Source organism: Antechinus flavipes, chromosome 3 (genome assembly GCF_016432865.1).
Source record: "Antechinus flavipes isolate AdamAnt ecotype Samford, QLD, Australia chromosome 3, AdamAnt_v2, whole genome shotgun sequence".
Taxonomy (NCBI): Eukaryota; Metazoa; Chordata; class Mammalia; order Dasyuromorphia; family Dasyuridae; genus Antechinus; species Antechinus flavipes.
Genome location: NC_067400.1, coordinates 366,933,588 through 366,959,985, shown reverse-complemented (window position 1 = coordinate 366,959,985; position 26,398 = coordinate 366,933,588). Strand labels below are relative to the sequence as shown.

The 26,398-nt window shown below is 31.7% G+C and overlaps 1 protein-coding gene across 1 annotated transcript in view; it reads left to right on the top strand.

Annotated features, from left to right (window-relative positions):
• LRP1B (LDL receptor related protein 1B) overlaps window positions 1-7,496 on the top strand; it is a 2,056,943-nt gene extending 2,049,447 nt beyond the window's left edge. The window contains exons 89-91 of the mRNA XM_051990638.1: window positions 593-737; window positions 2,978-3,076; window positions 5,591-7,496. Of these exons, the coding sequence (XP_051846598.1) occupies window positions 593-737; window positions 2,978-3,076; window positions 5,591-5,731 (385 nt within the window). The 3' untranslated portion in view covers window positions 5,732-7,496. The remainder of the gene's footprint in view (window positions 1-592; window positions 738-2,977; window positions 3,077-5,590) is intronic.
• The last annotated feature ends 18,902 nt before the right edge of the window (window positions 7,497-26,398 follow it).

Genomic DNA, 26,398 nt, shown 5'->3' with positions numbered 1-26,398 from the left:
AGCATAAAAACAGGCATGCATACATATGCATATATATGTATGAATATATATGTACATATAATATTCACATAGAACTATATAAACCAAAAAAAAAAAAAAAAAGTTGAGAATGACTAATTTAGAATTGTAATGACCTACCACTACAAAGGTAAACAGAAGCCAGGAGAAACCTTAATCAGAATAGTGCCTGTAGTATTGTTATAGGAAAAAAAAAGAGAGAGAATTTATTCATATGATTTGGATAGTAGCATCATTCTTTTATAAATTTCCCTTCACTACTATTTGGTAGTAATAATGAAGTAAGACAGCCCTCTTAGAGAAAGATAAATATAAATATGGATGTCTTTTCAATAACTATTTTGGAAAAACTAAGAATATCCTTAATGTCTTATTAGAATTTTTATATTTTCCCTAATTAACAAATAACCCATCATTCACTAGGTGCAAATGTTTCAAAATGTTCTATCCAAGACTATATTAAATGCTTAGATGTAAAAATAAACTCATTAAGTATTTCAAATAAAATACTTCTGTCCATCTTGCTTTTGATGTTTTAAAGGTAAGCCCAATTCTACTGTTGCTGTCATTACAGGACAAAAACAATTAGAAGACAACCTATTATCAATGGAGGAATTAATGTGGAGATTGGCAATCCATCATATAATATGTATGAAGTTGACCATGATCATAATGATGGAAGTCTTTTAGATCCAGATTTCATAGTGGATCCAGCAAAGGTGACATCATTTTCTTTAGAGGGTAAAAAAATGTGGTTTTATATTCATGGGGCCATATTTTTTTCTACATTTCTGAATTTAAAGATACTTCCTTTTCAATTGAAGATATCAAAGAATGTGAAGGATTGTTGAGTTTTATATTTTTCTTCCAAAGGAAAAATTGTAGGGATTCATTAATTAAAATTAAAAATTGCTTTTGAAAAGAATAAACATTTGGGGTAAATACTATGTTGCAGGCATTATTTTAAGCCAAAAAAATTTTGTTTTTATGGAATACTATTATAGAACTCATCACATAATCTTTCCAGTCTTCCTTTATCCAGGTGACAAAATTAACATTCCTAATGAACTGAATTGGTCAAATGGCAACTGGTTCTATGTCCACAAATTGACTTGAACTTGAAATAGAACATTTGTCTCTTATCTCTAAGATATTATCTTAGTGTAGAATACTTTGTTATTGGAAGAGACAACATCCAATTGAAAATCAGTGTCAGTAATCATTAATTAGATTATCAATACCTGAATTTTAAATGTATTCAAGATACAAAAACAAGTAATATTAATTTTTAATATTCTTGACATTTAGAATTGGGAGCACAGGTAACCTAAGTATTTTTCCAAGAAGTAAAGAGACATCTGAGATACCACACTTTGTGAACTTGTTCTAGTGTACTTAGGGATTAAAATAATACAGTACTTATAATCACAATATATTATCATTTGAAGAATCAAATTGAGACTTTTTCAGTGAGAGAAAGGATTCTAATTTTCCCTGTCATTTTAATTCTTCATTGATTAAAATGTGCCAATTATTAGGCTCTTCAATGAGAATAGCTCTATAAGATTGAAATCTCAAGTTCGTAGGAAGCCTGTGTAGAAATTCTTCTGACAATTTCTCATTTGCTTTAGTAACCAAAAAAAAAAAACAAAACAAAACAAAAAAACCTGTCCTTAATTGGCCTTTGGACATATTTAAAATAGATGCTTACCAAATAAGATTGAAGTTTCTCCAAATATTATGGAAAGGGATTATTTGTACCCTGGACTGTTAACCTATTCTACAGCTGTCAGAAACAACAGAAATGATTATACCAGTCATTCAGTCCAGACTTTTTGAGCCATTGACAACCAGAGAAACAATGACCTTAAGCCTAAAACTACAGCAAGCTAGGTCTCCTAGTTCCCAGTAATATCCTGAAGAAACTCATTTCCATGTGTATTTTTTACCTGGTCAATGAAATGGACTAGATAGTTTATCATGTGCATGCCTTTTATTAAACATTATTTAAATTGTTAATAAAGTAAATAAAAATAGACAATACATTTTAGGTTAAAAGAGGGAGAATTTGGACTCTGAGTCTCCCTAGTATCTCTGTCTCTGTCTCTTTGTCTCTGTCTCTGTTTCTCTCTCTGTCTCTCTCTCCTCTCTGTCTCTGTCTCTCTGTCTCTGTCTCTTTGTCTCTCGCCCTCTCTCCCTTCCTCTTTCCCTTTCTCCCCTGCCCCCCTCTCATTCTGGCACAGAATTAGTCTTCCCTATTTCTATATTCTCTGAATTTTCCCATTTCTTTCTTTCATTTCACTAATAGGATATGGGATATGGGTATCAAGCTCACTAACCAAACCTTTGAACTTGATTAATTTTAACAGACAGCATCAAGTTCAAGGGCAATTCTACCTGTTTGACTTAGTTCTAATCAATCTGTTCTAGCACTTCTTTTTTCTTAAAAAATAAGATGAGAGCTCCTCACAGAGGTGATGTTCAGATGCAATTTGAGTAGAAGCTGTCAGAGTTAATTAAATGGCTGATTATCCAGAAGGGTTAATTAAATGGCTGATTATCCAAAATGGTTCTACTAGCAGGACTTCCCAAAGTGAAACAGTTTTAATTGGGAGAAGCAAGCACATTATTCATAGATCTATAAATGGGTACATTATTTCCTAGGAGGATAAAATAAAAATTGAAAAAAAAAAAATCTCTTGGAGATCAACATCTCCAAAGGTGGGTTGGAGATAGCAAACATGTTTACATTTGAAGCAATTGGTGAATATTAATATTTGAATGATAGTACAGAACTTCTCTTGATTAAAAGCAACATGTGCTGTATCTTATGTTAAATAATAGTTTAAGAATAAAAATGTTATTTTTGTGATGAAAAAAAAAGAATTTTTAAATGTAAAAGGGGAGGGGAGATACAATGTTTAAAGACCAAAAACTAAATTTATTTATTTATATGCAGGCCAGATATATAGGGGGAGGACCCAGTGCTTTCAAGCTTCCCCACACAGCACCACCCATCTACTTAAACTCTGATTTGAAAGGACCATTAACCACAGGGGTGAGAGACAAAAATTCATCTTTCCATTTCCATTCCTCTTCATAAGCTAAGACTATTTGACTTTGCAAACTCATAGCTCTTTTTTGACTTTTTAATTGAAAAATTATTCCAAAATATAAAGATTTTAATTGCTTAGAACTAGTTCTTTTTTATATTAATGGAGATTTTAAGATTTTCCACAACTCATTAAAGAAAAATGAGACTTCTGTGGCAATAAGAAAATGCTATAATGGGCATTTACAAATGTATCATATTGAAGAAAAATAATGTCTCATTTCTTAAAAATTTAGAATTTGGGGCAGAAATTTAAGATGAAAAATTAAAATGCTTAATCTTTCGTTTTCATTTACATATTATTATAGATTAAGTTCAAATAACCAAACTCCATAGAAGCATGCTGCATACTTTAGAAGAGGATCATCTATTCCTCATTTCCATATTTTATGATGTCACTGTTTGTTTCTTATCTCATTTGCATCAAGTGGTTGTAATGATCTTATTATGACTAAGTGCATGGATTAAGCTTGGTATAAAATATAAAGCATTGTTATTATTGATCCTTTTTTAAGTAAAATAATTAAATATATATATATATATGTATACACACACACACACACACACACACACACACACAGCCAGAAACTTTAACATGAAAGATTAACATATTTATTTCCATTTTGAGATTTGTTTCTATAACTTAGCAAAAAAATGGTACCTAGCAGGTGCTTAGAAAATGATTGTTGAAAATAATAAGTATGATTTAGCATTTAAAAAACAAATTCTATGCATCAGGCATAGTAATAGTACAGGCATAGCAATTTATAATTAATATCTAATTTGATCCTCACAACATCTATAGGAGGTAGATTCTATTATTATCCCCATTTTATAGATAAGGAAACTGAGTCACACAGAAATTGAGTGACTTGCCAAACATCCTAAAGCAAGTAAGCATCTAAGACTGGATTTGAACTCAAGTCATTCTGACTTTCTGACTTTAGGTCAAGTGGTCTATCCACCGTGCCACCTAGCTGCTGAAAAAATTATTATGTAAAGTAAATCTATAAATTTTAGTGGAGTTATGATGTACTTATCACAATTTTGGAGGTAAAAATGTTTCTGTGAATCAGTCTTAATGTGTCCTTTATAATACTTTGGAAACAGTCCAGCAAATTACTTTTATAAATAAGAATATATAGGTAAAACAATAAGGGTCTGCATAGAACTATAACAGCTTTGGCTACAAAGCTGTTCTTTTATCAATACAGATGTTCTGATTTTTTTTTAATTTAATGATAAGAAAATGCAAAATAATAAGTAAATAAATGATTTTTCTGTTTTCACAATTGTTGGATGAATTTAATGACTGCAAGTACTATATAGTCAACCAACCATTCCAACCATTCCTTAGAGACCAGTTTAATGCCTCTGTTTGTATCAGTTATATAATCTATTGTTTCAGTTGCAAAATTAGTCATCATGAAAACAAGAAAATTAAGATAAAAAAGTATTCTTTCCTCTTAACTTCACATACAAGTAGCTTATAGGACTCTGTCCAAAAGATACAGGTTAGAGGAAAAATCCAAGATTTAAAACCTCTTTCTGGTGTTTCCAAGTAACTGAATGGTTAGCATCATACTGACAAAACACTGAGATAGTTGATTGAATTTTAAGTTTAAATAATGTCTTAAAAATGAAACAGGAAATCATAAAAATGTCATTATAAAACCTTCAAGTATTGAGACCATTTACCAAATTACTATTCTAGGACTTAAAGATTCAATTTGTTTCCCTACTCCAAGTCTAGTTGCCACAGAGATTTCACAGGAGCTTTCATTAAAATATTCTCAAATTTATAAAATATATTGAACTTTAGAGTTATTAATTTGCTGTAAAAAAAAAAAAAAAAAAAAGAAAGGCTATTTCAGTAATTTGTGATTTTACCTAAATAAGCCTTATCACATTTAAATTACACTGCATTTACCTTCACTTAAATTTTAAAGCAGGGGACGTCCTCAAACTTTTTAAATAGAGAGACAGTTCACTGTCCAGACTGTTGGAGGGCCGGATTATAGTAAAAACAAAAACTTTGTTTTGTGGGCCTTTAAATAAACTTCATAGCCCTGAGTGAGGGGGATAATCGTCCTCAGCTGCTGCATCTGGCCCGCGGCCTGTAGTTTGAGGACCCCTATAAAATTATCTTTATAAAGGATGAGCAAACAATTTGTTCAATAAGATTAAATTAGAAACCCTAGATTCCTTGAAAACAGAATATAAACATCATTTTTGCTAATCTCTTACTCCTGCCAACCAGCATTTGAAATGACTGTGTATTTGCTTTATATTTACCTGTGTCCATTATATCATGAATGTAAACTCATTGAGGACAAGAATGATTCCATTTTCATCTTTGTATACCTAGCATGGTGTTTTATACCTATTAAGCACCTAATTTGTTGTTGTTGTTGAAATGGAGGTGATTAAACAATAATTTATTTCTTTCTCTCCCATCAGCCAACAAATTACTCCAATCCAGTGTATGCAAAGTTATATATGGACGGGCAAAACTGTCGAAATTCCTTAGGAAGTGTTGATGAAAGAAAAGAACTTCTTCCAAAGAAAATAGAAATTGGGATAAGGGAGACAGTGGCATAATGTTCTGATACCTTTTATATTCTGTATAAATGTATAAAATATAAGGATTACTTTTGTATGTTCCAACAGTATTATAATTGTTTTGGCATCAGCATTACCTCTTTTGTTTCTCCCTTCTTGGTTTAATTGTTTTATGAGTTTTCCGTTGTTGATTTATTTTCTGCTGATGACTATTGATTGACCATTTGTATGGTATTTTTACAAAAAAAAAAAAGAGAGAGAAACTGCACTACAGTACAATTTACAACAATGCTGCTGATATGACACACCCTTGAATTTGTTAAATTAAAAACATATTCCTTTGTAGTGTGAATATGAGCAATCTATTTTGTATGAACTCTTTTGGTTCTACTTAGTCAACAAAGATAAAATCTGCACTTTTCCATGATATAGTCTGAGCTGTAGTACAGTGCGTCATTTTTTCTGTTTCAAATGGTGAAAGAATGATTGGGTGGTGTACTTTCTTATTTGCGCCCATTAGGATTTTATTTCAAAGCCTGAATAAAAGTATATAATCTTGAAAATTCCAACATGACCTGCTTTTGAAATTTGCCTTAGATCATGAAAAGATAATGAGACTTGATGGAAAAAAAGATAAATTCTAACAATCTGCATGAATACAGACTACTATGCTTTCTTAAATTGTGTGTGCTATCCTAAACACATATGCTATATAATCAACATTTATATTTAAACAATACTGGAAGAACGTAGCAACACTATCTTAAAAGCTAAATGGCTTTACTTGCTATGGAACAAGACCTTCTGATCTCCATTAGGCCTTTAGTACAGTAGCCACTCTAGAGCACAAGAGGGCATTACCTATTCATGTATTATGAATTCGTTCACATAGTCACCTGAATTTTGTAGATGATTAACCACTTACCACATTGGAAACAACAAATAAGAGAGAAAACATAAGCACATATATTGACAACAGAATTCCAATTTTGTGAAAGCATTTGAATTGTTTTTGCCAGACCATGAATACAAGACAAAGCAACTTTTTCAGTAGGCAATGTTGATAAGATGTTCAAGGTACATTTAGACCAATTCTTTATGTGCCCCATTAAAAACACTTATTGTATTGCTAAAGGACTTGAGCAAAATATTTCTGGAATAACTATCAGCAATCCATAATCAAAGGTAGAAAGTGTCAAAGTTGGACTAATTATTCTGGTATCCATAGTTTTGCATTCTATAAAAGTATATAGAGCCCACTCACCTATTTTTCCCAAAAATTTCAACTGAAAGAAGTATGACTTATTTAAATTACATATAAAAAGGATAGCATTTTTATACAAATATCTTTAAAGGCACAAAAGATTTATTCACATGGTATGGAGGGATTTTTGTTCCTCTGATAGACATGACCGACTTTTAGCTGTCATAATGTATTAACATAACAGATGAAATATGTTTGTGGTTGCTCTTTATTCCCTTTGTACAAGCATTAAAAAACTGCTGTTTTATAAAGAGATTTTTTTGTTGTACTATGTGCATGCATACTACCTATTTCTAAACTTTGCCATATTGAGGCCTTTATAAACTATTGATTTATGTAATAACTAGTGCAATTTTGCTTGAACAATGTTATGCATATCATAAACTTTTTCAGGTTCTTGTTTAAGTACATTTTTTAAATTGAACAGTATTTTTCATTTTGGTTATAATAGTCATTTTGCCTATGTTTCTACAATGAAGTGTTCAATACTTTATAAAAAATTGTTGACTGACTTATTTAAATGAAATTCTACATATTTAAGTCCTTGTGTTGGGTAATTTTTAAATTAAAAAAAAGATTGCCTTATACATAATTATAAAATTTCCTGGGAAAAAGAACCCTGGAAATGAATATAATATATTTGTCGTGGTTTTAAAGTACTTGCTATAATTTGGAGAAAATTTGACTTTATTATACATGGTTGCCATAATTTTCTCTACCATCCTAGAGAAGGAATATCCTCCGGCCTCGGAAGAAAAAAAAGCAAGTATTTCTTTCTGCTTCTTACCTTCTTCCTTATTTTAATACTCTATCTCATTTAAGTTATCTCCATAGCAGCTAGAGATAAAATAGAGAAGGTAAAACACATATAGGAAGCTGTACAGTTGTGTTCATATAAATCCAATCCTTCCTTTCATCTAACTTTTTAAAAAACATATGTTGGAGAAGGAGAAGTTAAAGATTATACAGAAAGATAGATGTGCATCATGGAAAGTAGAAGGCTACTCTTGAAGATGAGTAAAGATTGTTTCTGTTATATATTAGTTATATAATCATGAGCAAGTCAGTTTAACTTCTCTCAGAAAAGTCTTCATGCAGACATGTTTCTATAAAATGAAATAAAATATATATTTGTACTGATGTAGACTACAAAGATAGTACTCATAAAGTAGTTCTTTGAGATGTCTCCAATTATAAATTGAGTCATATTTTCTCACAAAAGCTCTGTATTTTTGACATTTTGGAAAAATTATCGCAGATCATTAAATTTGGAGCTCTATCCTTTTTTTTCCATTGAAGCTCTAATTTTTGTGGGGTTTGGTTTAGTCCTCAAAAGTTTTGCTGTTTACAAAACTAGCAAATTACACACTACCACTGAATGTATATTTCCCCAACTGAAATATGTCCTATTTTTAAATCCCTAAGATAATATAAAACCATCAAATGGCAATTAGAATGGAGGTTAGAGTTTTCTTCTGGAAAAGTGGGGAACTTAATCCCTCTTTATCCTTGTGCAACTCTTTCATGGATATTGAATTAAAATATGTTTTTCTATTGCTCATCACTCTGTATTCCCTGTCCCCCTACTCTGAAGAGTTAATCAGTCACATCTCATAACAATTAACTCAATTTTAGCCTACAGGAAATATAATAGCCCTCAGGTGGTTCATTTTTCTGCTTTTTTATTGAGTCTGTAACAGACTAAAATATTAGTAATTTATTAACACAAACACTCAGAGCCTCTAGGTTAAAAAAAAAAAAAAGTCCCTGACAGTCCCATAAAGGTTTAACTCTTTGTATTAATTTAAATTTTGTACCTTGTCAAATAACATCTGGATTCTTTTAGGAAAGATCAAAATATAGAAAATACTTAGACAAAAAAAAAAATCTACCAGAGAATATTGCAGTAATCTACAGAGAATTTTACAGTAACTGGACAACATGAGGAGAAACTGGGGCAAGAGTGGATCTCTTGGAACTTCTCTCAATCATTGAACAGGCATGTTATATATTTACATATGTTATATAGAATTATAACAAGAATTTCGTACAAGTTCTGTATTTCAAAATGGCCACAGGCAACAATATATTCTTTTGAGTTTAGCAGCTAGCTCTCAAAAAACAACCAAATGAATAACAGCAAAACCAACAATTTTGTAGGACATACTTTTAAGTTTAATCTTCGTTATTATCATTTTCTCCATCAATTTCTTAAGCCCAGACAAAATAATAAAGCAGATCTTAATTTATAGCATTTGTTGATTTTCAAGATGTAAAAGTTCACTCTGAAAATTTGGCAATCATCTCTCATTAGCTGATACAAGTGACATTCAAAACACCTCTGGCTATAGATGCCTAAGAGCCCACTTTGATCACTTCTTTCCCAGATGCAGTGAACTGCATCTTGATATTTTTTCTTTTGCCTGTTGCTTATTTGCTACTAGTTCTTTCCACTTTGGCTTATGATATCCTACATTTTTTCCCTCAGTGCTGTTGCTTCTCAGCTCTTTTTTTGTTGCTATACTTGTACATTCATATTTTTTACATATTTCCTTATAAATCGTTTTGGGAAAGAAAAATCAGAACAAAAGGAAAAAAAAAAAACAAAAGCAAAAAAAATTGAACAAGTTCACTCTCTGGATGCAGATGATTTATTCCATCCTAAATTTGTTGGAATTGCCTTGGAACACTGAACTGCTGAGAAGTACCAAGTTTTTCATAGTTGATCATTACACAATTTTGCCATTACTGTGTTTTGCTTGTTTTGCTCAGTGCCAGTTCAGGTAAATCCAGGCCTTTCAAAATAATCTTGCTCATCATTTCTTATAGAAAAATATTTCATTACTTTCATATATCATAACTTATTCAGTCATGCTCCAAATGATGAATATCTACTCATTTTCCAATTTTTGCTACCATAAAAAGAGCTGCTATAAACATTTTTGCACATGTGGGTCCTTTTTCCTCCTTTATGATTTTCCTGGGATACAGACCCAGTAGTGGTACAGCTGGGTTAAAAGGTATGCACAGTTTGATAGCCCTTTGGGAATAGTTCTAAATTGCTCTCCAGAATAGTTGGATCATTTCATAACTCCATCACAAGGCATTAGTGTCCCAGTTTGACCATAACCCTGCCAACATTTATCATTATCCTCTCCTGTCATTTTAGCCAATCTGAGAGGTATGAGGTGGAGCTCAGAGTTGTTTTCATTTGCATTTCTCTAATCAATAGAGATTTAGAGTATTTTTTCATATGACTACAAATGGCTTTAGTTTCTTCATTTGGAAATTATTCATATTCTTTGATCATTTATCAATTGGGGAATGACTTGTAGTCTTATAAATTTGACACAGTTCTTTATATATTTTAGAAATGAGACCTTTATCAGAAACACTGGCTGTAAAATCCTCCCCCTCAGCTTTGTGCTTCCCTTCTAATTATGGCCATGTTGATGTTTTTATTCAAAAACTTTTTTTACTTTAATGTATCGAAGTTGTCCTTTTTGCTTTTCATAATGCTCTCTAATTCTTCTTTGATCATAAATTCCTTACTTCTCCAAAGATCTGATGAGTAACCTATCTTCTGATCTCCTAATTTGGTTATAGTATCACCCCTAATGTAAATCATGTACTTATTTTGACCTTATTTTTGTATGGAGCATGAAGTGTAGATCTATGCTGAATTTCTGACATTATTTTCTAGTTTTCCCAGCGCTTTTGTGAAATAGTGAGTCCTTATCCCAGAAGGTGGAGTTTTGGAGTTTATCAAATACTACATTACTATAGTCATTGATTAGTATCATGTATATGTAACCTATTACACTGATCCACAATTTTACTTTTTAGTCAGTACTATATGTTTTTGATGATTGCAGCTTTTTAATAGAGTTTTAGGTCTAGTACTGCTAGGCCACCATTCTTTCTATCTTTTCATTAGTTCCTTTGATATTCTTGACCTTTTGTTCTTCCAGATGAATTTTGTTATTATTTTTTCCTGGCTGTGTAAAATATTTTTTGGCAGTTTAATTGATATGGCACTGAAAAAGTAAACCAATTTAGTTAGAATTATCATTTTTAATATATTAACTCAGCCTACCCGTGGGCAATTAAAGTTTCTCAACTCTCATACCTATTCCTTCTTTTCAGTCTTCTCTCTCTAAAACTATATACCTATTCTTAAAACTTTCTGGGCATGACTTCAATTTTCTTTTTGGCTAAGAAATAACAATAGAGCAAATCATTCTCAAGACAATTTTTTCTTTTGAACAAAGAATTTCAGAATGTCACTCAGATATCAAATATACAAATACACAAATATTTATATATAATTGTATTATGGGATTCCTGAAACAAAAGAAAATTAATTACATGTCTATTTCCTTCTCCATTTCATTCACCCAATGATTTAAGTGAATTACATTATCTTCAATTATTTGATATTTACAAAACCAAAGAGTATGTGTCATTATTTTGTCCAATTAAAGGAAGCATAAATGTGTATGTCCCTTATTTAAGAATCCCATAAAAATAATAGCTTTTGTAAGAAGTTCTCCAACTTCTTGACTTCAGTTAATTTAAAGATCAATTCTATTTTTAAGAACTATGTGTATATGTAGGAGGGTCATATGAGTCGATCACAATGAAGAACTCCATATACAAATGTTTGACTCATCTAAATTTTATATGCCAGGGATACTGAAGAGTTAGGTTAGTTGGACAAAGACATACAAGTAGAATCAATCAGAAACAGCACATGAATTCAGTTTTGATAATATAACCACTTGAAAAACTTCCATGAAGCAAACCGTATTAAGTATAAATGGCAGAGTTCTTTATAATATTCTTCTAAACCTATTCCTATGAATTCATAACAAAAAAAAAAAAAAGACATATTCCCTGGGGAAAGGAAAAAGACATGAATGAATATTTGGTCTTGGAGAATTCTTAATTCTCTCTACATCATAATGTATTAAATATCAAATGATCATCATTCAGTAAAGATCTAATATAATTCATCATTAACAATATAAGTTCAAGAACTTTCTAAGACCAACATGTTCATTCACTTCTTTCTCCTTTCCCTAATGTGTATGGCTTCTTTTTATGCAGTCATAGGAACAGATTTAGAAGAATATTTTAAAGAGGTATATCATTTGTACTTGGTACAGTTTGCCTCATGGAAGATTTTCAAGTGGTGATATTATCAAAACATTTTAAGATGCATTCTTAACAGCTAATCTGCTTGTCAATCTCTTTACATAGATACATACACTTCTATTTAGAGGGCTAAGCATGGAACTATGTGCTCTGGTTCAGTCACTCCTTTTTATTTGGATATCATTCCTTTATATCTGTAATTCACTTTGAGAAATGGGTAGTTTCCATATAATCCTATTTTTTTTGTACTGAGGAAGATCAAAAATCCTAAGAAAAATTGCTACTAAATAATAAGATTACCCAGTTGATAAATTCTCTGCTAAAATTTTTGCCATTCCCTCTAATGGATGATCTGCTCCTTCAGGACATGTCTACAAGATATTTGTTAAGGTAAGTGATGCAGTGCTATTACTTTAGTCATTTGTTCACCACCACATAATTTTTCAGCTGCTGTTTTTGCTGCAGTTATAATATATAAATTACAAAGCTTCTGATGCAACTTGATTTCTAGTTTATTTATACGCTAGTGGCTTGCAGACCTGGTAACTTAACTGTTCTAGCCATTTTAGATGTAATGTTGATAGTTATAAACAATACATATCTTATTCTTCCCAGTAACCTAAAAAATTCATAAGTGAGGACATAATTAACAAAAATAATTTGTAAAATATAGTTGAGAATTAGAAATATAAGTTTGAAGTGAGCCAATGAGTAGATCTGGTTTAAGATTTTGTCTTTGAAAATAAAATGACTGATGAAGGACATTTCTCTAATTTTGTTGGTTTTCAACTTTTACTGATTTTTTTTAGATACCACCATCATTTGCCAATGTATTAGTTTCTTCCCCTTCCACCCCTCTTCCTGGTAAATTAATCCTTTAAATCAAATATTAAAGAAGGGAAAAAAAATCAGCTCAGCAAAATTATACATGAAATGACTGATCCAGGATCACAGAGGTTATAAGTAGCAAAGGTAAGATTTGGACACAGGCCCTTTGACTCGAATAAATATTTTTTCCTTTGTATCATGTAATTCTGTCACTTACTACCCATTGTTCCAAATTCATACCTCACATCACATACACACACACATACACACACACACACACACATCAGGATTATTAAAGGAGTAAATATTAAATTTTGAAGATTTTAAGTACTGTATAAATATTTATTTTTAAATTAACCCCTCTGTGACAAAGAATAACAGATAACTGCACATTCACATCTACAAAGAATATAGCTTTAGTTTTTTTCACAACATTTTGTATACATGAACTCTTCTGACTTATTGGCATAATAAGTCATAACATAAATAGAAGACTTTTGACTGCTGAGAGCTACATTTGCAGTTTTAGCACTTCCATGGTGGTTTCTCCTTTATTGAATGGTCCCTGTACTATCCCTATGTTGTCTCAGGATGGCAAGAAAAACATGTTCTCCTGGTCCAATTTATGACATAGGGGATATGCAATCCTAAATTCGAATTCTATTTTCACAAATTAAAGATTAATCAATTAATGTTATTTTAAAAGCTATGATTTGAGTAATTCTTAAGCACCACAATTTTAAGAGTGCTATATTTTGTTTTTGTATTTCCTTTTTCAATTAGTTAATTATATTTTTCTCAGGGGATTTTTATATCTCCTTTTCCATTAAACCAATTCTATATTTTTAATGATCTGGGTTTTTTTTTTCCCTAAGCTATTGACTCTTTTTCCATAATTCTCTTACATAAGTCTCAAACTTCTTTTCCCAATTTTTCTTCTACCTCTCTTGATTTTAAGCTCTTTTTTGAGCTCTTCAATGAGTTCTTTCTGAGCTTGAGACAACTTTTCATTATTGACGGGGACTTTGCCCATAGAAGTTTTGACATTCTTGTCCTTTTTTGAGTTTGTGCCTTGATCTTCCCTGTCACCATAATAATTTTCTACAGGCAAACTCTCTTTTTGCTGTTTTTTGCTCATCTTTTCTAGCCTTTTTCCTCTCTTTTGGCCAGGAGCTGTAGGTCCGGGCTGTTTACCCGGTGCTGCCCTGATGTTGCCCACAAGGGGCCCTCATGCTTGATGCTGTGCTGATGTGGGAGAGCATGGCTGACACTGATGGAGACTAGGCCCCAGTGCTGGTGTCTGTGGGGTGTTCCTGCATTAGCATCTGCTCTTTCTCCAGGCTACACTGAAACACCTGATGATACTGGGGCTGACAGCTGTCCATATGCCTGGCTATGCTGGGTTATATTGGCGTCCCAATACTATTGTCTGTTCTTTTGCTTAGACAAATATATTTTTATATATTTTATATATTTATATGTGTGTGTATGTATATACATATATATGTATGTGTACATATTTTAATATATGTGTGTATATGTATATGTGTGTGATGTGTGTGTATGTGTGTATATATGTGTGTGTGTGTGTATGTGTGTGTGTGTGTTTATGTATATATAAATTTGGCATCTACCTGTTTGCCCAGGGATAGGCTTTGCTGGGGCATGTAGGGAGTCCTGATGTTCCCAATTACCTCCTCTACTGCATTAGGCTTGGGATTTCCTCCTAATTTGATGAGGTTGGGCTTGCTCCTGGCTTGCTGGGATGTTTCTTTTCCTGGACTGTGTTCTCCTTTTACCTGAGTGATACAACCTTTCCTACAAACCTTCCAAGTTATTTAGGCTAAAAGATTGTTTTACCCCATCTCTTTGTGAATTTTATAATACCAGGATTTTTTTTTTGGGGGGAGGTGCTATTTTATGGTTGATTGAAGGTGAATATAGGAGACTTATGGTGATTTCCTGCTTACTCTGACATTTTGGCTCCCAAAAAATCTAAATGTGATATATTTTAAAAGTATTTAATGAAACAATAAATTCTCTGATATATTCAGGTGTTTTTGCTTTATCATCATCATTTATCACAATCATCATCATTGTTAAATTTGCAACTATTTTGCAATTTCAAATTTCAGATTTGCTTAGGGTACTAAAGATTAAGTGACTGCCAGGATCACATAGGTAATATGTACTAATGGCATAATTTCCTATCAATCAGTTTCTTCATTCCCAGAAGATCAACAGGCTTCCAACCCCTCAAAATAGTGTCATCTGTAAAGAAAAGTTATTTATTACAAACCTATCACTCATGATGAATCATATCTTTAATTTAGAACTATTCAATAGTAGAACCAGAAGAGATTTTGTTTAGCGAATTCCTTTCAGTTTTAAAATAAGGATATCCATGTCCAGAAAAGGAAATTGATTTACCCAAAGTGACACATCTAGTTAAAAGTGGAGCTGATGTTAGAACCTAACTTTTCTAACTTCTAGCCCAATGATATTTTATCACATTACATTGTAACTTATTCAACAAGGCTGACAAGATAACTTATTCTCATTTTACAGTGGTCCTCAAAGTGTAGTCCAAAGAATTGTTGGGGTCTCTGAAGCCCTTTCAGAGGGTCTACAAATTCAAAATTATTTTTTATTTCTAATATAGTAAATAGCGATAAATATAACCCATGTGAACAAAAACTCTTTGAACAGATCCTCGATAATTTTTTAACAACATAAAGATACTGAGAACAAAGGTTTGACAACCACTGCGTCTAAGCATTGGTCTTTGTGCATGTTCCTTTGCAGCATTTGGAAGGAACTGTTAAGCTGCAATTCAGAGACAATGAGTAGAAAACTGAATAAGCTACAATCACCATTCCTAGAGCAACTTATTGGGTTGCTCCAGAAAAGATCACTGTCTATATTTTCCTACTGAACAGTTTAGATTCTATACAGTTGCTAACATATCATTGTTCCCGAAAGAGGGATTTTTATGCTGTCCTGGTATAATAATATATTTTAAAATGCCTTCTAAAGTATCCTTCCCATGGAGCTATCATTAACTTTAAGGTTATCATTCCCCTGGGTTAAAATTGCTGATTCCATTTTAGGTACTTTAAACTGACTGTGTGAACAAGAAATTATATGTTTCCTAGTATAACCTTGAAAAAACCATTGACATGTATATCTAGGGCCTAACTGTAATGAGAGTCTACTTAATGAGAATCAGACAATTAATAAGAAACAGAATATATTTTGACTTACATTTAAATTATGTCTGTTGTCCATAGTATTATGGTTGAATGTGGTAAATGTGTCATTCCTCATTATATTCTTGATGACCTCTTAGAATCCCTTCAATTAATAGGTCATTCCCTCTTTTGTTTTCAGATAAGCAAGTTATCTGAATAGATATCATAAATAATTACTTCATAAAATAAAGTGAAATTTAACTAGTTAAATTACTAGGTGATAGTGGGCCTGAATTCTCCTCAGGTACAAATATCCCCTTTCTCTGTTATCCTTTCAAAAGACTAAGTTTTATATTCATTTAGCCCACTTATTTGAGAATGGAGAAATTAAGAATATAAAAGCTGTTACGTGTGGTGAAAAAGCACAAAGATCACATAGTATGCCAATTTTTAAATGTTTTATTGATGTATTTTTATACCACAATCTCTTCCCAATAACTCTTCTGTAGGATGATAGATAGATAGATGATATATAGATAAAGAGTTAAGTAAAACTTATGAATGCAGCATCTCAGTGACTGTCAGAGCATGTAACATTCTGAAGGAATAATCTACTGTCTCCCTACCAATAGGAAATCCATGTGTTCCAGTGTTAACCTTCTGAAACCAACACTGGTCATAGAATAATTGTTTTTAAAATAAATATTGAAGCTGGCCTAATTTGTGGCCAGCTATCAAAATAAAGTTGTGTCTACAGATAAAAATCCAAGTGAACTATTGAAAAAGTTTATCAGGATAACCTAGGCCCAAACAGTTTGATTGGATGTGTTTAAATGATTAAAATAAAAGGTATTTTGGTTGATTCAGGTAATTGGCTATTCAGATAATTGCCTCCATTTTCTCACTTATTTGGTGTCTATAGAGTCCTCCAATTCTGAATAATTTGTCTTTCTATTCTATGGCTTCCATTATGTCCTTTCTATTCAAATGTAATTAAAATGTAATCATTATGATTTGCAATCTTCTGCCTGCTTATCAGTTTCAAAGCTAGAATCTTTTTGTCCCCTCTTCCCAAGGTTTATGTTTTATTTGAGGTATTAGTTTAACATTATCATAATGCTATGCAACACTGCAGCTACATACTATCTGGAACTCTCATTTGGTCTTAGAAATAAAATATTAATCAAATGATGAGTCCTACAAATGTAAGTGGACATTATATACACACATACATCACACACACACACACACACACACACACATATATGTATGTATGTATATATATATATCTCCAAAATAAATATCTTCCATTGATGATACAATACACAAACCTGACTCTTGATTCCCCTTAATTAATATGATGAAAGCAAATCTAAACAAATGGCCTCACTACTCAGTTTAAGGCTAATTAAAATGCATGCCCTGAACAAGTCACTTGACTCTCAATTACAATTAAATATGTAAGGTTATCAGAACATAGCAAGCATGGTGCTGAACGCCATCCTCCCTTATTAAAGTGAAGACAGTAGAGAGAGGATGGTAGATGATATGAGAGTTTCAGATAATGCAGCAGATTGTGATATTCATTGAACTAGATTACCAGAGTAATGATACTGAGATTATCACGACAGACTATTAGTTTTAGTGTGTTCAAGGTTAAAACTCACTGGACTGTGAACATCTTACAAGAGCCCTATCAAAATATCAAGTAGATTGGTTTAAGAAAATCTGTCGAGCTCTAGATCTGCTCCCATGGTGTTGGGTTAATTTTGCAATAAAATTAATGACTCCCTTAAGATGAAGAGATTTATTATGTCCATGAACAGTTCTAATTGAGTTAACCCAATCAGGCAACTACAACTCACACAGTTTAAGGAAAGAATGATTAATAAGATGCTGAAATTCAACTTTTTTCCCCTTCTTTTTGCTTGAATTCATCCACATTAGTATGTTCAAATAATTATTTCATTTTCAGCACAGTTATTTTCCCTCTAACTTCTAAATTAGTTTGTTTTCTTAAGTGAGCCCTTCAGGAAGGTCTGAGACCCTAGTAAGCCAGTTATTTATATGTTGAATAAGTCTTTGTGACTTATTTTGGTTTTGTTTGTATAGTATATGTATTTAATTTCTTTCCATTAAATTGACTTAAAATTTTAATGAAATGAGGCATGTTCTAAAGAGACATTAAGTAGGAAATGGTAAAAGTTTCCATTTGATTATTAGTATAAGTAACAGTTCTCTTACTGCTGATTTTTATGGCTGTATTTGAAACAGAAATTTGACAGACTTAAATTGCAACAAGGAGTCACTAAGTATGTGTCATTTTTTCCTTTAAAAAAGCCATTGTCATGAGGATAGATTCAGAATGTGCTAGTTTCTCATGAAAGTCTTTCTGTGAGGATGGAATGCAGCAAGCATTCTATCCAATATACAATATGAAACAGAAGAATGTCATCTCACACATTCTTTTTGCTGTAAATTTTAACTGACTTCACATTCCACTACTTTGTAGCTTAGACTGTAAAAGAAAGAAACTAGAAATAGCTGACAAATTAAATCAGGATTTTTTAAGCATTAGACAGAGATAGAAAGGTCATATAACCTTATTCTGTTCTCTCTTGCAAATGGATGAAGAATGAAAAATTCCAGATCTCTTCTAATTCAACAAGAATATAACATGGGCTAGGCATGGCTTTATGGTGATTATCCATTACAAAGCTACCACTTTTTCTCTACCTCTCATTTGAGTTAATCTTATTTATATTCAGAGATAATCTGAAAATTACTTTTATAGCTATGATATAGTCGTCCTTATGTCAGTCAAGTCCCCAATGAAATGTACTCTGTTCATTGTTATTCATTATTATCTGGTGAACTTAAAATCTTGAGGGTTAAGGGATTTTGTTTGTATTTTTTATTGTTTTTGTTTTCTTTTTTTGTCTAACAATTAGCTAATTTTGTCTGTGTTTGGGAAACATTATAATTTTCATCTGGGATTAGTTCTTGATGCTTTGAATTCAAGTTTCTTCTTCATATATAAAGAAGATCTCATGAAAAATATGTCAGTAGCCTTCCTTAAGAGCAGTCCCAAAATATTTGAAATATTCTGAACAAAATAATCTTATACATTCAAATCCTTTTAAAATGTCTATTGGGGCTAATCAACTATAGGTCCATAGATTGAAAGTTTAATATCTTTATACCAATTTTTCAGAATAGTTTCTTCTGTTTTTCATTGATATAGGTAATTTGTATGGTATATTTTCTTTATCAGTACAAGTTGAAACTACCGCACATCTTCATAAATGGTCTTCAAACATTTCACATATCAAAAATCTATCAACTCCTGCCCAATCTTTTAATAATAACTATTTCCAAAGTGAACTCAGCCAATCCTTGGACAATAGAAACAAAATGTATAAGAACATTTTTGTCCACCTTGGTAGAATCTGACAGAGTTTGTCCAGTATCGCCTTATAGAACTACCACAACTATTTCCAAGTAGATTTCATTGGAATCAGAAATTAATAAAACATGCAGAATACTACTTAAGGGAATATGAACTAAAATTCCTCATTTTTTGAATCTTCAGTGAACTCACCTTAGTCCAACTCCTCCAGGATTTGAAAACTGGCAATGGTAATTCTGCTTTTGATCATATAGGCTTTCACAAAATCTACATTGGAAGAAAGGGGAAGAAATATTGATTTAAAATTGGAACCAATCAAAATTCTTATTTATCTATCTATCTATCTATCTATTCACTTATTTATTTATTTTGCGAGGCAATTGGGGTTAAGTAACTTGCCCAGGATCACACAGTTAGGAAGTGTTAAGTGTCTGAGGCCAGATTTGAATTCAGGTTCTCCTGACTTCAGCGATTGTGCTCTATCTACTGTGTCACCTAACTACCCCAAGAGACTTTATTTTTATTTATGTTTGTTTGTTTAGTTATTTAATTTTCATTTATTTGTTTATTTCTTTATTTTGAACCAATCAAAATTCAAGGAAATCCAATAACTTTTTAGAAACTTTTCCCCCATCTTTTCAAGTGTATATTTTATCTTATAATGTCTCAGAATTAGGAAGACATGGAAAGGGTTTGAGTTGATTTAGCAATATGAGTTTTCTTACATAGTTATTTCTACAAAAGTTCATCACTAATTTGAAATTTAATCATTTCCCTTTAGGATAGAACTGATCAAAGGATTAAAATGTCCAGTTATTTGCTATGGTCAGATTTATGATTAATAGATCTGATTTTTATTTGGGGCTGAAAAATTCTGTTATTTTCATTTCCCAAAAGTAATTTTCATAGCACCTGAACAACAAACTTGATTCTAGCAACAATAAAATAATTAACATAAAATACAAGTTGCTTAATAGTTATATGATATACATTTCTGCATTGTATTTTTCTTTATTGTGTGTGTTAATTCATCTGTTAATAATAAAGTTTTTGTTCCAGCCATGAGGTACATTTTAAAAATAGGAAATTAATGTGCTAAAGTTAAAAAAAAATGGAATGCTGTATCATGGCCTAGCAAACTCAGTAATTATACTATTGTTACAATAAAAAACAAAAGTTAAAAAAATAAAAATAAAAAATGCACAGCAGAAAACAAAAGAATAAATCTAAAAGGAAGCAAAGAAAAGATGGACAGTCGTGAACATAATCTCTTCTATTATCATATATGCTTTCTTGAAATGGAAATTTATTGTTACATATTTTGAATCCTCTCTGATGTTCTTTCTGGGCACATAATATTTTGCTTTGATTTTTTATTTTCCTTATCTCTTTTTTTCTATTTTGCTTTTTTCTTATTTTATATTTAAGTTTAAATAAATAAAAATTTAAAGGAAAAAAAGGGGAAAAAAAGAAATCCCTCCAATTTGATTATATTTATATATGGTGGTATTTATATAGATCTAAATCTGTTCCTAAGGCATTAGGTTAATTTTGCAATGAAATTAATGAGTCCCTTGAGATGACAAGATTTATTATGTCCATGAACAATTTTAATTGAGTTAACCAAATAAGACATTTACAATTCACATAGCTAAAAAGAAAAAAAAATCAAGATTTGGAAACCACTTTACAAACATTATCTCATTTGATCCTTACAATTTAACCCTCTGCGAGGTAAGAGATCTTATGCCCAGCATATAGATTTGGGAACTGTGGTATAGAAAAGTTATCTGGCATGTCTGTCGTCAAACAATGAGCTTCAAAAGTAAATTTTAAATTCAATTATCTTTGATTCTCAGCCTAATTCTCTATGCCTTGCCCCTTACACAATTGGTAGAAAAAAATTACCATCCTGTTATTATCTCCCATCTCTCTAAAGTTTCATAAACTGCAAGTTCTTAACTCTCAATCACTCAGTAACTAATATATTTCATGGATTACTGAGATCTCCTAATGTTTCTCTTCTTAATCATCCCTTTGGGGCATTTTTCTAGGTCTAAAATGGAATGGAAAATAAGGAAAGAAGATGGAGATAAATGATCAAATCCCACTGTTAATGCTTTAGTCAGAGTAGAGAAAATGTCTGTGCCAGCTGAGGGTATTGGAATCTCAGTTTGAAATCCATTGATTGCTTTATTCAATCATCAATACAACCACATAAACTTTGGTGAAGGGAATTAAGAATGTTTAGCTAGGAGAAGAGAAGAGAGACACAATACTTCTCTTCAGATAATTGAATGTTTCTGGGTTAAAAATATATGGTTAAAAAAATATATATATATATGTATATATATATAAAATTCATTCCCAGATGACAAAAATGGAATAAATGGGAAGAAACCACAAAGAGACAAACTTTCACGTAAAGAAAAAAACATTTAAAATAAAAATTATGAGCTGTGTCAATTTGATATTGGAGATCATATCACTGGAGCTATAGAATATGAGCACATGGTATGCATGTTACAGAGGATATTCCCTTTTGTATGTCACGTGGATTAGATTACCTAGAAGGCTCTTTCTAATTATTAAATCCTATGAATCTGTGATGTAGTGATACAGCTCTCTTAAAAAAACATTTGCCACACCTGAAAATGATTATCATCACTATTAAATACAAAAGAAACACAACTAAAAAAGACTCCTTGGTCTTTACATATTTCTATATTCTATTATCTCATATGTCCATTTATCATGCTATCCTATGCATATTGTTGTTCAATTTGCTCATGTCTGACTCTTCATGACCCCACGGACTGTAGAACTCCAGGCCATTCTATAATTATTTCCCAAAGTCTGTCCAAGTTCATGTTTGTTTACTCTATGCATATAATCTCTTATTGATTCAATTTTGGTAAATCATCTCTGGATATCTCTGGCAAGATGATGAAATGAGAAGTCATAAGAAAGCCCAGGCACCCTGCATTATTCTCTCCAAAATATAAACAAATAGAATAAAAAACGCAAAGAATTATAAAATTTTCCAAAAAAAAAGAAAATTCCTCAAGTCAATAAGTATTTATTAAATACCAACTATATACCATACACTGTGTTAATCACTGTATATAAAAAAATACAAATAAAAGTTTCACTTCTTAAGGAACTCATATCTAATTGGAAACAAAGCATGTAGCCATTATGTACAAATAACATATATATATGTAAAGTTATAGATTTTATATATAGATATGATAAATTAGAAATAATCTCCAAAGGCATTATCATTAAGGGAGATTGGGAAAGGTTTCTTGTAAAAGGTCGGATTTTAGATGATATTGAAAGTGGCAATTGAAAGAAGCAAGAAAGGAAGGGGAAAGCCCTCTTATTTATGAATAAATATTAAAAAGTAAAATAGACTAAAAAGAAGACATCGGGACATTACAAGGAAGAAAAAAAGAAATCATACCATCAAGCATTCTAGACTCAAACCTGAGTATTTTATAGGCTAGTTCACAATTAGCCCACTAAGCAAAATAAAGATATAGCATCAATAAAGATAAACTCGAAATCAATAAGGTAGGAACAATGACAATAAAAAAGGATAAATATGAATCTTAGCACCTTAAAACAACTGGTGAAGAATCTTAATAAAAGCACATTTATTGATAAATGATCTTCCCAATAGAAGGCAAAAAAAAAAAAAAAGACAGTCATCAAAATAGATATTTAAAAAAATTCAAAATCAACACAACTAGAAAGAGATAAGAATCATACAAAAGCAATATACCTACAGAATACAGCTCAAAAATATAAGCTGAGAGGGGCAGCTAGTTGGTGCAATGATTAGAGCACCAACCCTGAAGTCAGGGGACCTGAGTTCAAATCTGACCTCAGATACCTAACACTTCCTGGCTATGTGACCCTGGATTAATCACTTAACCCCAATTGCCTCAACAAATTTATATATGTATGTATATATAAAACCCAAGAATTATTAGTCTGTCTCTCCTCCCCTCTATATACACATTACACACGACAATATCTGAAAGACAAATATAAAGAAATGATGCTACCCCACTCCCAAAAAAAATCCTGAAATTATAGCAAGTCAGAGTTACAATACACATCAGAATCCATAGAATGCCAAAAATTAAAAAAAAAAAAATAGGGAAAGAAGAATGCCAAATCCAACTCATTCACAAATAATGTAACTGAATTCCAAAATTTCAATAACAGAGATGACATTGCAAAGATTCAAGAGAAAATCATTATATACTCAAAATTTCAACCAAAACCACAAAAGTTCCCTCATTCAGGAAAGGAAGAAAGAAAGAAATATAATTTTACATACTAGAAATCAAGAAAAACAGAACTTTATTCTCAAATTACTTACCCAGCAACATTGGAGATGTTTTTCAAGAGAAAGGATGAATATTTATAAAAAGAATCTAGGCACTCCTGAAAAAAAGCCATATCTGGATAGAACACTTAATAAAAATTAATAAACAAACCACAAAGGTAAGACAAATTTACAGCTATCAGTGAATATTTAATCAAAGTTTCTATAGCTTGATGTAAAATCCTTCTAATCTATTACTAAAGTACTTAACTTGAGATTTACAAACCTTTTATTTTTTTTGATAACTGTAATTCAAAATAATTGGTTTTCTTTATAATAATGATGCATTTTACACATTTAAAAAACATGTTTTTGAGAAAGGGTCCATAGGCTTTACTACACTATCAAAAAGGTCCATGACAATCAATCAATCAACATTCATTAAACACATTTAACATTAAACATGCCAGGCATTGTACTATGACATACACAAAAAAGGTTATGAAGTCCTGATTTAACAGGAAAGTTACCATTTCTTCGACATCTCTTCCCCATGACTTTTTCACTTCTCACTTTGGCTTCTCATTATCTCTCATGAGAAAATAGAAAGTATTTTGAAAACTATATAACATTATATACAAGTGAGTAATTATTATGTCCCATTGTTCAAATGGAACATAAAGGAAATGACATGTATATACATATGCATACATTTTATATGTATATATAATGTATATGTGTGAATATATCTATGTATATGTGTGTGTATTTCAGAGTTCCATATGGTAAAGATAATTATTTCTTGAGTACCTACTATGTACAACAAAATATAATAATAAATGATAATAAGCCAAAATTTAAAAAAATGAAACAAACAAACAAACAAACAAAAAGACCCTATCTTCAAGAACTTTATATTCTATTAGAACTAAGTTACAGAAGAGGGACAAAGAAAATGAAAACTTTGGAAGAGATGTAAAATATTAGAGAAGTCTTTAAATTTAAAAATGTGAATATGGACATTAGACAAGTATTTAACTAAATATGTAAGACTATAACAGGGCAGAACCAAAATGGCAGAGAGTAAACAGAACCTTGTCTGAGCTCTTCCTTGTTTTACTCAGAATCAACACCTGAACAGATTTTGCAGTGACAGAATCCATAAATATTCAGAGTGAAACAAACTTCCAACAGAAGATATCTTGGAAGGACTTCAGGAAAGTCTCTTTCAATTGAGCAAGGGAGGAGTGTGACCCAGCCCAGAAACAGTGCAGGGAGGCCCAGAGTGGACAAGCATTACACCCAGAATATAGTGGGAGGCTCTTAGACAAAATACTGAAGCACTGGTTACTGTCCTGCTTCAGAAACCAGTGGATCAGCAGACTAGTTGTGAGACTTCCAACACAACTAGAGAAGGAAAAAAATGAGTTCCTGAAGCCTAGCTTAACAAGTAGAACATGGCCAGGCTCACCAACTAAGGGAGGAATTCAGCAGCAACACCGGCCCAGGGCAGTGAGAAGTCCCTTTCACTGTAGAGGAAGCTTGAGACAATCTACCCTGTGCCCTAAGAGCAGATCTCAACCTTTAAAAATGAACAAAAAAGGAAAAAAGAGCTCTGACCCTAGATAGTTTTTATGGAGAGAAGGAAGAACAGAACTAAAACCTTGAGGACACTAAAGGCACTAAAGGCACCTCCAGATGCAGCTTCAAAGTGAGACTTGAACTGGTCTCCAACTCACAAGGCAATCTTGGAAGAATTCAAAAAAGTTCTTAAAAGAGAGTTAGTATGCTCAAAAAGCTATCAAACTGTGCATACCCTTTGACCCAGCAGTGGTACTACTGGGCTTGTACCCCAAAGAGATTTTAAAGAAGGGAAAAGGACCTATATGTGCAAGAATGTTTATGGTAACCCTCTTTGTAGTGGCCAGAAACTGGAAATGAATGGATACCCATCAATTGGAGAATGGCCAAATAAATTGTGGTATATGAATATTATGGAATATTATTGCTCTGTAAGAAATGATCAGCAGGATGATTTCAGAAAGGCCTGGAGAGACTTACATGATCTGATGCTGAGTGAAATGAGCAGGACCAGAAGATCATTCTATATTTCAACAACAATACTATATGATGATCAATTTTCATGGACATGGTCCTCTTCAACAATGAGATGAACCAAATCAGTTCCAATAGAGCAGTAATGAACTGAACCAGCTACACCCAGGGAAAGAACTTTGGGAGAGGACTATGAATCATTACATAGAATTCCCAATCCCTATATTTTTGTCTGCCTGCATTTTTTATTTCCTTCACAGGCTAATTATATACTATTTCAAAGTCCAACTCTTTTTGTATAGCAAAATAACTGTTTGGACATGTGTACATATATTGTATTTAACTTATACTTTAACATATTTAATATGTATTGGTCCATCTGCCATCTGGGGAAAGGGGTGGGGGGAAGGAAGGAAAAGTTGGAATAAAAGGATTTGCAACTGTCAATGCTGAAAAATTACCT